The sequence below is a fragment of the Amblyraja radiata genome, chromosome 3 (assembly GCF_010909765.2).
Source record: "Amblyraja radiata isolate CabotCenter1 chromosome 3, sAmbRad1.1.pri, whole genome shotgun sequence".
In the NCBI taxonomy this organism is placed as follows: Eukaryota; Metazoa; Chordata; class Chondrichthyes; order Rajiformes; family Rajidae; genus Amblyraja; species Amblyraja radiata.
Window position 1 is genome coordinate 74,897,092 of NC_045958.1, and position 16,876 is coordinate 74,913,967.

Consider the following 16,876-nt stretch of genomic DNA (forward strand, 5'->3'; position numbering starts at 1 on the left):
TTTGCTGTTTCAAGTTTGAAGTTGAAGTTTATCCTGGAAAGGTTGGGACCAGGTGCCTTTGCTGTGAGGCCTACGTTTGAGAGCGGCTGGGCCTTTCCTGGTAGCACACTGAGATTCACCTTTCTCCCCGTGTGGATTCGTTTCTGCTCTGGGAGACCCTCACTCTCCACAGAGAGTCTGGCCTGTGGCTTTCACCATTTCTGTCATTTACATTTTTGCTGGCACTTTCTGTTACTACACCAGGCATTGCCGCCAATTGATTTAACCTTGGGGGTTATAGCCACTACTCACGCTCGTAACATCCCCAGTGCTTCCCGGTGGTCCATGGAGGTTACTTGTTGGACGCACGTGTAACAGTTGTGTATACCTTGCCATGAAAGTTCTGCTGTTTGTTGGTTATATAGATCGCCACCAGTTGGGCCAACTGAGTGTCCAGATGCAAATGTTCATGTTACATAAAGGGACTTTTTAATAAGAGTTTTCATTTCTGTAGGATTGTTTTAGTAGCTTGAGACATCTTGGCGCTTAAAGCCAATGCACTTTATTTTTGTTCAAAGTTGCTGGACAGCCAATGTTATGCATAACAAGCTCCCAATACAGTACTTGATTATTACTAGCTGTTAAATTAGTGCATCTTGCAGTCCTTCAATTGGCCCAGATATTTTAGAGTTGGACATTGATGGAAAGCGTAGAAGTGGAATTCTGGAGTGCAGCTTCAACCCCAGCCCTCAGACCAAGACAAGATTGTGGCCCATTAAGTGATGGCTGACATCTCATGCATTATACCTTACATGAACTAAACTAAACGAAACATGGAGACAGAGTCTGTTATTTAAAAAAAATCTAATTTTAAAGCTTCATAACTAATACCATGAATCTATAACTGAAGCCAGTGTGGTACTTTTGAAGTATTAATCTATAAAATCTGAAATGTACAATTCGATCATTTGTACAGGGCCCCATTTAGACCAAGTTAGGATGTTCTGAAGTAGTTAAGGCTTTCTAATATTGGAAATATTGGAATCTTGGAACAAATTCAGAATAAGCCACAGAATATATTCTTAGTTTAAAACACTCATGTTGTCTATTTAGTATTAAAAAAATGTTTGATATATGTTGGCAAGAATTGTGTGATTTTTCATTTCTGCCAAGAATTTTCCATGTTTTTCTTGGGGAGTGAGTGTGGATTGCAAGAATCTGAGCAGTCTGGGGCAGGCTAAGATGGAATGATAGGCCCTGCATATTTTCATGCAGCTAAATTTCAGCTAAATGCAGCAGGAAAATTCACTGGAGCTGAATTTATGAAAAATATATGAATGTGAATTAATTAAATGCCCTAAGCACTACTAAATTTAGACATGGTCTAAACCTTTGTTCTCAAGTCTCTGGAATCAGATTTTAATCCACAGTTTTTTCTCTTCAAGATGAGTCTGAGCTCCTTAGCTAAAACTGAAACATTGTTCTTGTCATGTATCCCAGGGCTGCCATCATTGGGTGAGAGTTGAGAGTGAGAAATTGCGAGGCAGCGTATCGATCGAGGGGGGGGGGAGGGTGCTGGGACCACCGCCGTCGTGTCTCACCTTTCACACCATCTGCATGGGAGAAACGAAACTACTTTTTTTTTTCTCCCCAAAATCATCCGGCGGGCAGGTAGTTTGACAGCCCTGCTTTAAACCAATGCCCTCTAGTGCTTGAATCACATACCCCGGTAAAAAGACTATGCATTCACCTTATATTCCCCTCATGGTTTTTACTCACCTCTAAAACAATTTTTGCTTTATTTTGAACTTCCAGCACCTGCAGATTTTTGAGCGTGAGAAATTTTGTGATCAGCGTGAGAATTTTGTGAAATGCGTGAGTCTCACGCTCAATGAGTGAGAGTTGGCAGCCCTGTGTATCCACTGTGTTGTTTTAAATATCTACAGGCTGATAAAGTAAGGTTAGAGTTCACATGTTAAGATATGAAAAGAGTAAATAATTGACAGGCCAGTCAGTCCTTTTAAATAGTTCAAGATTAGAGGGATATAACCATATAACCATATATAACCATATAACAATTACAGCACGGAAACAGGCCATCTCGACCCCTCTAGTCCGTGCCGAACACATAGTCTCCCCTAGTCCCATGGGTAAAATACACATCAATGGGACAGGCTTGGACATCTTGATCAACGGATACTTTGGATTGAAAGGCCTGTTTCTATATTACATAACTCTATGTGTGCCAATTTATCCTTCATTGGGACTTACTGAAGCAAAGTGTCAATACCTTATAATACTTCAGTCTGGTGAAAATTTGGCAAAGGTTTTCCAAAAAGCAGCTTCCACCATGCTACTGATAGGAATAGCGGAAAAACAATGAGAATAGTGTGAACGAAACCTATCTTAAGCCTCTACTACCTGGAGAATTTGGTGCCAAATGTGTGTCATAAACCGTGGGCACTGTAAATTGGAAAAATATTGGTTTACAAGGATTGGAAATGTAAAGTAGGATACATTTGTCTTGGAAATTTGCTTAAATGGTTTACAAAATAGCACCAACCCATGAGGAAAAGTGAAATTGGGGACCATCAATAAAATATATTCCCTATTGGATTTATTAGTGATTTCAGGCAAAACCTTGTCCAGAGAGTGGTCAGAATGTGGCACGTTCTCACAAAGCGTGGTAGAGGTACATAATGGAATGCATTTAATGAAAAGCTGGATGACAACCACAAGGGAGGAAGGGATAAAAGGAGGGATTCCGAATGTGGGCAAATCATTAGAGTAAATGGTCAAAAAGGCTGGCATGGACATGGTGGGTTGAAGGGCCTATTTTTCTGCTGCACAACTCTATTCAATGCTTGTTTAGAGCATCTGTAACTAAATTGAATGCCCATTTCCTGCACTCTCTAAATTGCACAGATATGGATTGTTCTGTATATTAGCAGAAATCTGAGAAAAATAAACAATGTGACTAGTTATGACAATGTGAAGACACGTTTTGTAACGTCTTTTTTTGCCACTTGTTAGGACCAGAGCATGCTAGTTTGAAAGTTCTATGCAGATTGTTGTGAGGAGTTTGTAACCATTCCAGCCCAAGCCAAGTGATTTGTACACTGCCTCTTTTGTTTTAAAAGCCAAGAATCTTGTTTGGAGCATTGAGCCTTTTCAAATGTCCTTGACACCTTCAAAGGCTTTGTATGTGAATCCTCCCCCAATCTCTCTTCCTGGATCCCCTTTGTAATTGTGTTGTTTACTACCACTTTCCAATCTGACCACCTATACTGCATTCTGCAAACTAATTTACCCCAAACTTTACTGCTTATGCCCTAGTTGAGGTTACTTGTTCGCCCAACACCCACTTGCTGATTTACGCTGGCTCCTCGCCCCTTCTCCTTCTATTCAAACTTATTCATGTTTTTGCTCTGTAATTGCCTCTGACCCTGTATCCCTCTGCACTGTTCAAATACTGGTGTGGTGTTCATCCCCATTTGGCTATAGCATAAATGGCCCTGGCTTCATCCGCTGAACACTTCTGCCTCTCCCTCTGCTTTAAGGTGCACCTTGAAACCTGTGCCTCCAAATGTCTAGATATTTAACACATGCTTCGAAGAAAATGTTATTTAACTGCAAATTGGTGCATCAAAATTCACCATTCTTCCCAAAAATACTTCCAAATCTTTATTTGATTTTGGTGAGAGCAATGCCAGGTTATTCAATCTGATTTTATTTTTTACCACAACTTTTTAAACAAATTTTATGAACAATGCTTTGCACAATTTAGCACAGAACAGCAACAGTAAGTGTTTTCTTAATGGATTCCATAAATCCACGTATGATGCATTAGTTGCCAAGAATACAAACTGTTCCTTAGTGGCATGTCAGTAAATGAAATCGTTTTTTGAAATCAGACTATATTTCTCCCACCCCCGTCCCAGTTAATGGCATTTGATTGGATTAGAAGCTTTAATCTTGAAATATGTTCTACCTCTCTTTGAAAATGATTTGACCTGCATTGTGTTAAAAAATATATTTTGTGTGGTTATTTTTCAAAATATAATTTTTTTACAAAGCCATTCTTTTGAAAAAGTGATGGCTGCACAAATCACCAACTAAAATCCTTTGATAGACAAAAGCTGGAGTAACTCAGCAAGACAGGCAGCATCTCTGGAGATGTTTCGGGTCGAGACCCCTCTGCAGACTGAAAGTCATGGGAAAGGGAAACATAGAAACATAGAAAATAGGTGCAGGAGTAGGCCATTCGGCCCTTCGAGCCTGCACCGCCATTCAATATGATCATGGCTGATCATCCAACTCAGTATCCTGTACCTGCCTTCTCTCCATACCCCCTGATCCCTTTAGCCACAAGGGCCACATCTAAATCCCTCTTAAATATAGCCAATGAACTGGCCTCAACTACCTTCTGTGGCAGAGAATTCCAGAGATACGATAGATGTAGACAATGATATCGAGAGAGATATAGAACAATGAATTAAATATATGCAAAAAAGTAATGATGATAAAGGAAACGGGCGGTATGAACATTGACCTCCAATTTCAGGTATTCCTTGCTTTCTCCCTCCTTCCCCTCCCCTTCCCAGCTCTTCCACAGCCCACTGTCTCCGCCTCTTCCTTTCTTCTCCCCCCCCATCCCCACATCAGTCTGAAGAAGGGTCTCGACCCGAAACGTGGCCTATTCCTTCGCTCCATAATTGCTGCCTCACCTGCTGAGTTTCTCCATCATTTTTGTCTACCTTCAATTTTTCCAGCATCTGCAGTTCTTTCTTATACAGGCCATTGTTAGCTGTTTGTTGGGTGAAAACAAGAAGCTGGTGCGACTTGGGTGGGGGAGGGATGGGGAGAGAGAGGGAATGCCGGCATGGATCTCGTTGTTTTCATGACTTCCTTGAATGTGGAAGTTTTTCTCATAGGAAAACATTGATAGCTGTATAATGCATGCAAGATGGGCCAAATGGCTTACTTTTGTGTCCTGATTATTTGCATTCATCTACAGTGTATTTCTCATTAGAACACACAAATGATAAGCAGGAGTAGGTCATTCAGCTTTGTGCCTGATCTGTGTTTCAGTCAGATGGTGGTTGATCTTTTACTTTCCTGTATTAATGCGAAATCCCTTCATTCCTTAGTGAGTGACTTATTGTCACAGCCATTAATTATCACTGCTTCCACACGGCCTCACGGACTGCATTTGGTCCGGACCTCGGTTGTTCTCTCTGTGGAGTACACGTTCTCCTCGTGTCCGTGTAGGTTTTTGTTGAGTTCTCTAGTTCTGTCCTACATTTCACACTAATAAGTTAATTGGCATGTGGGAAATGAAAAGGTTGGAGGAGGTGGAGGGATGGTGGGAAGGAGAGGAGGGATGGTGCTTATGTGATTTGCTTTGCAGGCTTCCGACTGTAAAGACAAACTATTGGGAAAAACTCAGCAGGCTAGGCAGTATTTCACAAGATATAGGAGTAGAATTAGGCCATTCGGCCCATCGTGTCAATGCCATTCAATCATGGCCTCCTAATCCAATTTTCTTGCCTTCTCCCCATAAAGCTTGACACCCGTTCTAATCAAGAATTTGTCTATCTTTGCCTTAAAACTATCCACTGATTTGGCCTCCACAACCATCTGTGACAATGAGTTCCAAAAATTAACTACCCTCTGACTAAAGAAGTTCTTTCTCACCTCCTTTCTAAAAGAGCGCCCTTTGTGGAGGGATATGGACTTGCTGACTTTTCAGGTTGTGATCTTTAGACACCTTTTCGTGCTCATGATTGCAGAATGTGTGGTCTCCTGGAATCCTCATGGCCTAGTCATATATAACATGTTTCCCATCATTAGTTTTGTCATTGATGAATTGACAGTATGTGAAAGATGAAATGTATTTGAAGGAAGAGAAAGCAGACAGGAGGGACCTCATTGAAACTTATCGAATAGAGAAAGATCTGGATCGAGTGGATATGGAGAGAATGTTTCCACTAGTGGAAGAGTCTGGGACCAGAGACCAGAGTCCAGGATGAAAGGACTTACCTTTAGAAAGGAGATGAGGAGGAATTTCTTTAGTCAGAGTGTGGTGAATCTGTGGAATTCATTGCCACAGAAGGCTTCGGAGGCAGTCAATTGACATTTTTAAGGCAGAGATTGACATTCTTGTTTAGTATGGGTGTCACGGGTTATGGGAAGAAGGCAGGAGAATGAGGATGAGAGGGAAAGATGGATCAGCCATGATTGAATGGTGGCGTAGACTTGATTGGCCAAATGGCCTAATTCTGTTCCTATAACTTATGAATTTATGAATATTTGGAAGGATACAATACAGGACATTCAACTGTTGTCATTCACTGTCCCAATCATATTATTACATTTGTTTACAATATTTACATTGTGTCGATATGGCATCACTTCTTCATTCCCAAGCATTATTTCAGAGGTTAAGTACATAAGGTGTAGCCCCTAGTATACAGTGGCAATCGGACCCTCGACTCCATCCTTTCCCCTTGTAACCATTTCAGCGAGTGTAGCAAACGTCTGTGAATTCCATGCCAGGATTGTGTCAGTCTGCAGCAAAGATTATAGAGTCTGCAGTGCTCGGATCCAGAGATTTCCTATTAGTGGAAGACCAGCGAACTTCAGGCACGCCAGAGATTTTTTTAAATCAGTGAGTTGAAGTTCTGGCAGTTGTCAATGTTTATCTTTGAATGTGCTCCCAGCTCCATGGAAAAGTTCATAGAGAACCTTGCTGTGGGTGGTTCTGTTGCCTAGAGTGAACTTAAACAAAAGCTGTGGCATCACTTCTGGAGTGTGCAACCTAAACGCATGCTCCCGAAGAAGATGGGTGACTGCCTTATCTTCATCGTACTCAGCTCAAGAGCAGTGTGTGATCAGACTGGGACTCCAGCTGTGCTGTGCATAAAGGCTTTTGCAGGGCGGGTCCTTCTTGCCTCCAGCAAAGATATTGCAGTGGGTTTCAATTCTCTAGTGATGGTCATCGTATACTCGGTGGGCTGAATGGCCTGTTCCCATGCTGTATCTTTCAGTCGGTTAGTTTTCCATGGCTGTGTGCTGGGAGCTAGGCTTGGCCTGTTTGTGTATTTCCACACCTGTCTCCCTGGGCACTCTCTAGTCTGTGAATCTGGTGCCCTGGGAGTTCCTGTTAGAATATTTTGCCCCAGTGCTGCTTAGAATGCTCCACTACATGAAATGCCATCCTTCAGACAAGATATTAAACCTTGCCTTAACTACTCTTGCAGGTTTCATGACATTCTCTTGAAGAGCAGGGAATTTTTCCTCCTCTCCTTGGGGCCCACGTTTGTCCCACAGCAGATTATCGGGTCATTTTCACTTTGTTTGTTTCCCCTGCTCTTGCTATGTGCAATTGGCCGCTGCATTTCCTACAAGTAAGCAATGGGCCGTAAAGTGCTTTGGGACTTCCTTTAAAAAAAAATAAAGGAATGGCAAAGGAAATGTTAATCGTTTTGCCCTCCCCATGAATGATTGTTATCCAAGTGGAGGCAGGGAGAGGGGAAGGGTTATGGTGAGGGATTGGGGGGGGGGGGGGGGGGGGGGGGGGGGAGACGAGATCTTCCTGACTTGCAAACACTTGCAAAAGAAAATTTATAGCAGATGCAGAGAGAAACAAAATCCAAAGTGTTTGATTTGTTACAACACTGGCTACCGACATTTGGAGCATTTTATTGAAAGGGCGGGTTTTGAAAGTGTAAGAGCTGCCGAATCAGGTACTGGGTGGGTGGGGGGGGGGGGGGGGGGGGCAGGTGGCTCCTTCCTGGTTCCCGGGGGCGGGGAATCCTGTCTTTGAGTCTCTTTAAACGAGGTTGTTTTTTTAAACCTGTAGATCTCCAATATGGCAGTGAGGTTCCAGGGCCAGGCAAGTTGTCGTTGTAAAAGTGTTTCTGTTGATTCTCGCGTGCTGTTTGATGTTAAACCTCTCTCCGTGTCGGGCAGTAGCGCCAGCCTGACTTTGCAGTCTTATTGCTGCTGTTTTCTGGAGCTGCTTGCAAACCTGTTCCAGGAAGCAGTGTTGGCCAAATATACTGGTGTTGGCTGCCTGGCTCCCGATGGCTGCAGATCAAAGCATCGACAGCAATCCGTCAGCAACACACATTGAATATGCCTCATGTCACGTCCCCCACTCTCTTCCACGGCGCTCCTGTTCTGTATACATTGACTTAGAACTACAGCGCTCAGGCAACAAGTTAGTCGATACTTCTTCCTACCTGAGTTTTTCAACGCAGAAGGAACTCAATGCAAAACGCTTTTGTTAATCGCCAGTACGCTTCTCCGTACCTTATTATTGGGGAGAGAATTGTGGTTCAAATCCTACTCCAGTCATTAGGCGACATATGGTCTATTGTCCCTGTGCTCTTTGAAAGAGAAGGTAATTGCTCCGCCTCTCATTGCCCTTCTGCATGTATTCAAGGCTGACACTCCCAATGCAGTACCGTTGCACCATCAGAGCTGTCTTTCGAATGAAATAAAATGGCAGGCCCAGTATCTCTCTTGCCAATTATTTCAAGAAAAGGAACAGCATCATGTCTCTGGTATCCAGGCTGATCGTTATCTCAGGCGCATGATGTCGCCCCATCTCTCATCGTCAATGTGAAATCTTGCTGCGAATAAATGCGAGGCATGTGTCTTGCATTACAACAATGGTTGCGCTTCAGAAAAAACACCTGTCTGCAAGGTGTTTTGGAATATTAAAGAGGCAATATAATGGATTTTTTTTTCAATTTCCTACGATGGATGAATTTAGAATGTTTGTAAAATTATTGACCATGAAACTAGTTACTAGGCAGCAACCTGTGTTCTATTGACATAGTTAAAATGCAAACTACTAGCCTTCCATTGTGTTTTTAAAGTAAAGTGACAAGCATAACGTTGTTTTTATAGAAGGCCAAATAGAAACAGTTTAGATTACAATGAAGCTTGTCTGTGATAGGAAAACGAGATTCAAGGAGCCTTGGATATCAAAACATGGGCAATTAGCAAAACTATTTTATTTGGAGGAACTTGTGTGTTGAAACTGCATTGTAAGAAGAGATAAGTAACCAGGTACCATGAGTGCAGTGTTTCCACATCACAAACTTTTTTTCCCCTGAAATAGAATCCAAATTTCCTGGAATTTTATGGTATTTCCTGAAATTTTCAAAATGCTTCCTGCATGCTGTTTGTTGGTGTTTTTCTTTCGCGGGTACGTGTTAAAAACACAAAGAAGAACAAGGCAAAACAGATCTATGTAACTACACCGTATCTGCTTGCTTCTGTTACTCACTTGTACAGTGTCATTTTACACTACACATATGATGTAGCTTAGCCTGCATGGTATACATATTGTGTGTTCAGTGCAGTGTGTGTCTGGGATACAGTCATAAATAACTAAATACAACATTCAATCACATTATTTATTTGTCACATGCACCAATTAAGCTACAGTGAAATGCAAGTTACCATACAGCCTCTAATTAGCCTCAAACTAAACTACTGGGTTGTGACGGCTCAACACCCTCTCCCACTTTCTCTCTCCCCCTTTCCTTCTCCCCTCGTCCTTCCCCCTCTCTCTTCCTCCACCTCTCTCTCCCTCCCCTCCCCCCTTCTCTCGCTCCCTCCCCTCCCCCCCCTTCTCTCCTCCCCTCCCCCCTTCCCTCCTCCCCTCCCCTTCTCTCCTCCCCTCCCCCCTTCTCTCCTCCCCTCCCCCCTTCTCTCCTCCCCTCCCCCCTTCTCTCCCCCCCCCCCCCCTTCTCTCCTCCCCCCCCCCCCTTCTCTCCTCCCCTCCCCCTTCTCTCCTCCCCTCCCCTTCTCTCCTCCCCTCCCCCTTCTCTCCTCCCCTCCCCCTTCTCTCCTCCCCTCCCCCCTTCTCTCCTCCCCTCCCTCTCTCCTCTTCCTCCCCTCTCCCTCCCCTCTCCCCCCCCCTCCTGCATGAGTGTCACAGAATCTTCATTCACTATTTTCAGATATTGTTAGTCAGTGATTATGTTTGATGGTTACTCATGGAATTGTAAAACATGGCAACCAGTTTGCATATGGGAAACATCTACAGACAGCAACATGTTTATAACCAGGTCATCTGTGTAGCTACATTGAGATAGGAGGACAGCACAATTATCCTGCTCTTTTTGGGTAGAGTAGAATGAGATTTAAAAAAAAAATCATTCAAAGACCTTTTTAATGTCTCTATCCTGGACGCGGTGTCTCAACCAATGCAGCACTGCTCCAGTTCTGTGGTAGAATGAGAACAGTGGTTAATGTGCTGAAATGTCTTGACTGAGCCTTGAACCTATAATCTTGTGATGATGATTGTTTTATTTTGGAAGGGAACAGAGTTAGAATGGCAGAGAGTGGGAGCCCAGCTGGATGAGTGGTAGGGTGAAGGGAGATGTGTGCTGCATTGACCTGGAACCTCTTGGGACAGGACACTTTGCTACATGCACCATGAATTTGTGTTGGTCCCTTGTTGCTCCACCTTATGTTCACAGACTTTTAATCAAGAGCCGTAAGAATAACAGTCAAATCTGGCACTTCTCAACAAATGAGATTTAAGTTGCGAGAACAAAAAATCGATGGTGGAGAGAAGTTGGTCAAATCTAATGGAGAATGGGTATAAATTCTGGAGATGGGAATAGTTGGGGGTGGGGGGAGGGAGAGTTGGCAGAGTGACTAATAACAAATACAAATTCTTTAAAGTGAACATCACAATAGCTTGTTGCCCACAGGAATGTGACCCAAATTTAAACTTTCCTTCGAGCTGCAGTGACGTGCTTGGTTCAAAGTTCTTCACTGGACCCAAATTTAAACTTTCCTTCGAGCTGCAGTGACGTGCTTAGTTCAAAGTTCTTCACTTTTTCAAGCTGTATAAAGAAAGCCGTTGCCTATCTCTGCTGAAATCTAACAATTATGCGAATGCTGTACTTTTGTGAATCTTGTTCGGAGATTGAGGGCGTGATGCCATATTTGTGGTATTGGAGGAGTGGTGGAAAATTGTCTAGCAATGTAGTGATTGACAACTCCCTGCACACCTGCAAGATGTTTAGTGATTTACCCACTAATAATGGTGAGTGCTCCTCAGTTATCAGGGCACAGTAAATCAGTTATCACAGCAACAAATTCTCATTCGATAAAAATAAAAAGAAGATGTTTTGAGTAAGTAAATGGACATATACCTGTCCCTTTGGTTGGGAATGAATGGTAGAATTACCCAGCTGGTGGTGAGCATAAATTAGTGCGTCCTTCTATTGTTTTGCCAGATGAGAGTATGGATAGTTGGAGTGCGTGGTTATGTTTAATTATCTTCGAGTTTCCTGCTGCCAGACTTTAAAAATACAGTAACATAGTGAGGGGATTTGACCAGATGGATATTTCCACTTCTGTGGAACGATGATTGCCAGGAACCCAAGCAACACAGTGGCGCAGCGGTCGAGTTGCTACCTTACAGCGGCAGAGACCCGGGATTCAATCCTGACCACGGGTGCTGTCTGTACGGAGTTTGTATTTTCTCCCCGTGACCACGTGGGTTTTCTCTGGGATCTCCAGTTTCCTCCCACACTCCAAAGATGTGCAGGTTTATAGGTTAATTGGGTTTGGTATCATTGTAAATTGTCCCTAGTGTGTGTAGATGTGCGGAGTTAATGTGCGGGGATCACTGATCAGTGCGGTCTCGGTGGGCAGAAGGGGCCTGTTTCCACGCCGTATCTCTAAACTGCGGCCTAACATCGTGGAGTTGGCGGCCTTTGTTGGTGACCGTCTTTCGGAGTTCCAACCGCGGGAGCCTACGGGACTTAACATCGTGGAGTTCGCGATCCCTTTGCCAGGGATCGACCTCTGAGCTTCATCCGTGGGAGCCTGTGGACTTTAACATCATGGAGCTTGCGGTCTCCGGTTAGAAACCTACTTCGGGAGTTCCAAGCCGCTGAGCTTCAATTGCCCTGACGCGGGGGCTTCGATCGCCCCGACGCGGGGGCTTCGATTGCCCCGAAGGATGGTCGACTGCCCTGTCCGCGGGAGAAAAATTAGGGAAGAAGATCCATCACAGTGAGGAATGTGGGGAATCCGCTGTGGTGGATGTTTATGTTAACTTTTATGTAGTTGAGTGTTTTTTTTAGTATGGCTGTATGGTAATACGAATATCACTAACTTAATTATGAAAATAAATTTGAAACTAAACTAAGATTCACGAATAATAAAATGATTCCTAATAGGTTTTAATGAGCGGGCAAAACTAATTTCCTGGGAGACAATGTGGAATTTGTGGAATGTAGTTAAGGTGATTTAATGCTGCACATTGAATGGGAACCTGTTAAATGCCCAAAGGGGAAAGAAATAAGAATCATATGATGAAATGGGAGGAATCTTACATCTAGCATGTATACCAGCGCAGGGCAGTTGGACCAAATCATTCAGCTGTTCTGTGGTTACTAATATGATAAAGAAACACATGGAATAGCATGGCATTATTTTAATCCTTTTTTTAAGCAGAAAGCTGTACTTCTCAAGAAATGTTTTCAAACTGAAAAATAAATGACTGGTGGTTTGGCTGGTAATTGAGAATTCCAGGAAGGATCTTAACAGTAAAGAGAAAATTGCATATGTATTGGGAGAGTCCCAGAGTTGGGAGAAGATGGTTACATGTTGACACACTAAACCCAGAGTCAGATGAAAAATGGGAGATTGCATAGATCAAGTGTGGGAAAGAAACGGGGCTTTTAAATGTCATATGTTGGGGAAGAGCATTCCAGGTAGATCTGGTGAAGAGTAGGTACCTGCCTGTAAGGGATAGGAGTGCAGTGATTTGGACGCCCTTGAGTTCGCAAGTGGAATGCCATGGTCTCTGCTGAGGCGTCCACTTCTGTCAGACTTAACTCTTGATGAATAACTTGCTGGTCAAGAGCATGTTGGGGCCCAGATCCAGGGCCTCTGGCAGCATTATTGGTTCATGGGATGGGTCTGAATGTGCCTCACTCATGACCCCCCTATTGAGGAAATGTTAGATGACTGCACAACCACGCCGGAAAGCTGTTATGTTATTTCAGTGCTTCTGAATAACCATCTCAAAGGCTTTATGAAAGTCCAGGTACACTACATCCACTGGCTCTCCTTTGTCCATTTTCCTAGTTACATCCTCAAAAAATTCCAGAAGATTAGTCAAGCATGATTTTTCCTCCATAAATCCATGCTGACTCGGACCGATCCTGTTACTGCTATCCAAATGACCCGCTATTTCATCTTTTACAATTGACCAGCATCTTCCCTACCACAGGCTAACTGGTCTATAATTCCCTGTTTTCTCTCCCTCCTTTCTTAAAAAGTGGGATAACATTAGCTACCCTGCAATCCACAGGAACTGATCCTGAATCTATAGAACATCTCATCCATTCCTTCTCTCCAGAGATGCTAAGTTACTCCAGCATTTTGTGTCTATCTTCGATTTAAACCAGCATCTGCAGCTCCTTCTAATCAAGTAATTGTAGCAGGTCAGAGGTTAAATAGTTGGGATTCCAAAGAGATGAGAATTTTGCACTAAATCAGATTCCCTTTTTTAGTTTCTTGCAGCTTTTTAATTCCGAACTCTGCTTGTCTTCCCAGCCAATGATTTTTTCCTCAGCCAAACTCGCCAGCAGATCATTGTCATCAAATTGCTGTTTGTGAGAATGAAACACTACATGGTTTGGGAATATCCCAAGATCCTGAAGCATACTGTGCAAAAGGAGCCTCTTGTTACACAGTTCATATCAAATCAGCTGCATTATTCATGAATAACCATGGGGGGGCTTTTGTGACCTCACCTAATCTCTGTTCAAAGGTGGACACAAATGCTGGAGAAACTCAGCAGGTGAGGCAGCATCTACGGAGCGAAGGAATAGGTGACGTTTCGGGTCGAGACCCTTCTTCAGACCAAAGATCCTATAGCGAAGCAAGATAGACCACTCCTTCTAAATGCAATGGGCTGACGTGTAGTATGCAACGGAGCGGAACGTGGGCCTTTTTTTCATACATTTCAGTAACCCGACCCGACTCGTGGAATCAATGTTGCGGGGGAACAGTTTGTGTTAATAAATTATAATTCTGAAAATGAGGGGAAGATTTTTATCAAAGAAATTTTATTTTTACGAGGATGTTTCCGTAACCGACTTCCGTCTCCACAATAGTTATCTTTGCTCCGCTATGGGATCTTTGGTGCGGAGACAGAAGCCGGTTACGGAAATGGGGCCGAAAATTACCCGTGAATATGACCGTACTATGTCTTTTTCGTTGAGTGATCTATCTTGCTTGCTATAGGATCTTTGCTTCAGACTGATGTGGGGATGGGGGAGTGGGAAGAAGAAAGGAAGAGGCGGAGACAGTTGGGAGAGTTGGGAAGGGGAGGGGAAGGAGGGAGAAAGCAAGGACTACCTGAAATTGGAGGTCAATGTTCATACCGCTGGGGTGTAAACTATCCAAGCGAAATATGAGATGCTGCTCCTCCAATTTGCGGTGGGACTCACTCTGGCCATGGAGGAGGCCCAGGACAGAAAGGTCAGATTCGGAATGGGAGGGGGTGTTGAAGTGCTGGGCCACTGGGAGATCAGGTTGGTTAATACGAACTGTGCTAAGGTATTGGGTGAAGTGATCGCCAAGCCTGCGCTTGGTCACACTGATGTAGAGCAGTTGGCATCTAGAGCAGCGGATGCAATAGATGAGGTTGGAGGAGGTGCAGGTGAACCTCTGCCTCACCTGGAACGACTGCTTGGGTCGTTGGATGGAGTCGAGGGGGGAGGTAAAGGGACAAGTGTAGCATTTCCTGTAGTTGCAAGGGAAAGTACCAGGGGAGGGGGTGGTTTTGGTGGGAAGGGACGAATTGGCCAAGGAGTTACGGAGGCAGTGGTCTCTGCGGAAAGCCGAAAGGGGAGGAGATGAGAAGATGTGGCCAGTGGTGGGATCCCGTTGGAGGTGGCGAAAATGTCGGAGGATTAATGTCGGACTGTTCAAATCAGTCTGTAGGAAGGAACTGCAGATGCTTCGAATCACTGCCTGGGAAGTGATCCACCACATTTTCTCGAAGAGATCAATTCAGAATACAGCAATGAGATTTTTAGCTGTTTTTGATACCCATTAATATGTTTATTATGTGTAAGAAGGAACTGCAGATGCTGGTTATACACCGACGTTTTGGGTTGAGGCCCTTCAGACAGAGTTGGAGGAGAGGGAGCCTAGAGATATGGAAGGGTAAGGTGTGAAAATGACAGATGGCTGGAGAGCAGGAGGAATCATGGAGGCGGAATAGTGAAAGAGGATTTTGCAGAACACTCATTGGACGGAGGAGGAGAACCTTCAAAGTAGGCATACCTTGAGGAGATTACTGTCAAAAGTTTGCTCGCTCTGTAACTGAATAACTAGGTGTTTTTTTTTTTTTTATTGCACTGTCAGCCACATTTAATGACCAAGACCGTAAGCATCTTTGGCCTGCTGCCTTGCACTCTGTGATAGAAATGTTCATCTTCAGAAAGTTGAAGTGCTTCACCCGAGTGGGGATTCTTTTGAAAAGCTTTGCTCATGCTCCAAAATGCGATTAATTCTCCTGATGTCTTTTGTATGACTGTTTATTGTGCTGTTTTTCTCATGGTCCTATGTTGCTATTGAGAAGCTGAATGGTGGGAAGAGAATGTCTCCTTGCCTACACTACTTACTACAGACATGGAACCAAACACAGCGAAAATAGAACACTTTCACAGTCTTTTTAAATTATCACTGTTTACTTTTAAGCCCTTGGGTGGATTCAGTGAGAAACTGTTTCAACATGTTTTAATGGGTTATTTGTTGCATCTTTCACGCTGCAGAGATTATTAGATAAAATGGCTGCCTTTCAGAGTAGTTCACATATTGCTGTAAATGGGTGCAATTTTTTTTTTAGCTTTGTGCAATCAATGTCTCCAAGAGTCTTAATTTGATGCAGCAGGTCATCTGCCTATTTATGCCTTGGCTGACTCCAGGATGACAGCCCTTTGCCACCATAACAAATGCCTGTTTCAAGGCATTTCACAGAGCAAAATCAAAACCAAGTTCCACCTTGTGAGCTATCAGGGGCGAATGTTTGGTCAACATGCAAGTTTTGAGAAGGGAGAGAGGATAAAATACTTTGGGGAGGGAATTTTAAAGCTTTAAAGCCTTTGTAGCTGAAACCATGACAACTGCTAATTGAGAATCTCGGGAGGTTAGGATTAGTGTGCAGAAATCCTAGCAGGTTGGAGGGTGTCAGGGATGGGGTGGGGTAAATACATTGAGTGGTTTTTGAAGAAAACAAACTGCCGGAGGAACTCTGGGTCAGGCAGTATTTGTGGATAATCAACATTTTGAGCTGAGATCTGGCATCCTTTTCATCCACAGGTTCTTCTAGTAGGCTATGTTCCTTCAATTTTCTTTTGTTCCAGATTCTAGCATTTGCAGTCTCTTCTGTCTCCTGATTTTTGGTGTAAATCACTAATCATTTAATGGGGTTGGTTAGCACAAAGGCAGCAACTTATTGTTCAATACTCGCAGAATAAGGAGGTCCCAGCCACGTCTGTAGGTAACAGGTGCTTTGAATAAGGCTTTGTGAAAAGCTGAACTGAAACAGGCGGAGTCAAACATTGCAGAAGTCAGATACTCCAGGATTTCAAATGATGCATTTCAGTTTTAGATGGTTTCCTAGGATGGAGGGGTGCAGTCAGAGGCAAGGACAGATTGTGCGATGGGGTGGAAGACAATTGTTAGTCTTCACTCGTTTTAGCAGGAAGCCATTCCTTGTGCACCTAATAATGGAGCAGAGTTAACTTGGAGTTCCCTTTTTCATTAACAGGTGACTTGCCAATTTGTTCTATCTTTGTCCCAATAATCTTGCAATTTTCTCCCTTCAAGTATT

General features: G+C 43.5%; 1 protein-coding gene across 4 annotated transcripts in view; it reads left to right on the top strand.

The window, feature by feature from the left end:
* Positions 1–16,876, top strand: part of tjp2 (tight junction protein 2) — a 115,367-nt gene that overhangs the window by 26,008 nt on the left and 72,483 nt on the right. The window contains exon 1 of one of the 4 annotated variants that reach the window (XM_033018100.1): positions 7,831–7,876. The exons of the other annotated variants lie outside the window; for them this stretch is intronic. Coding sequence (XP_032873991.1) covers positions 7,853–7,876 — 24 coding nt within the window. The 5' untranslated portion in view covers positions 7,831–7,852. Of the gene's footprint in view, positions 1–7,830; positions 7,877–16,876 lie in introns of those variants that run through there. 4 annotated transcript variants of the gene reach the window in all.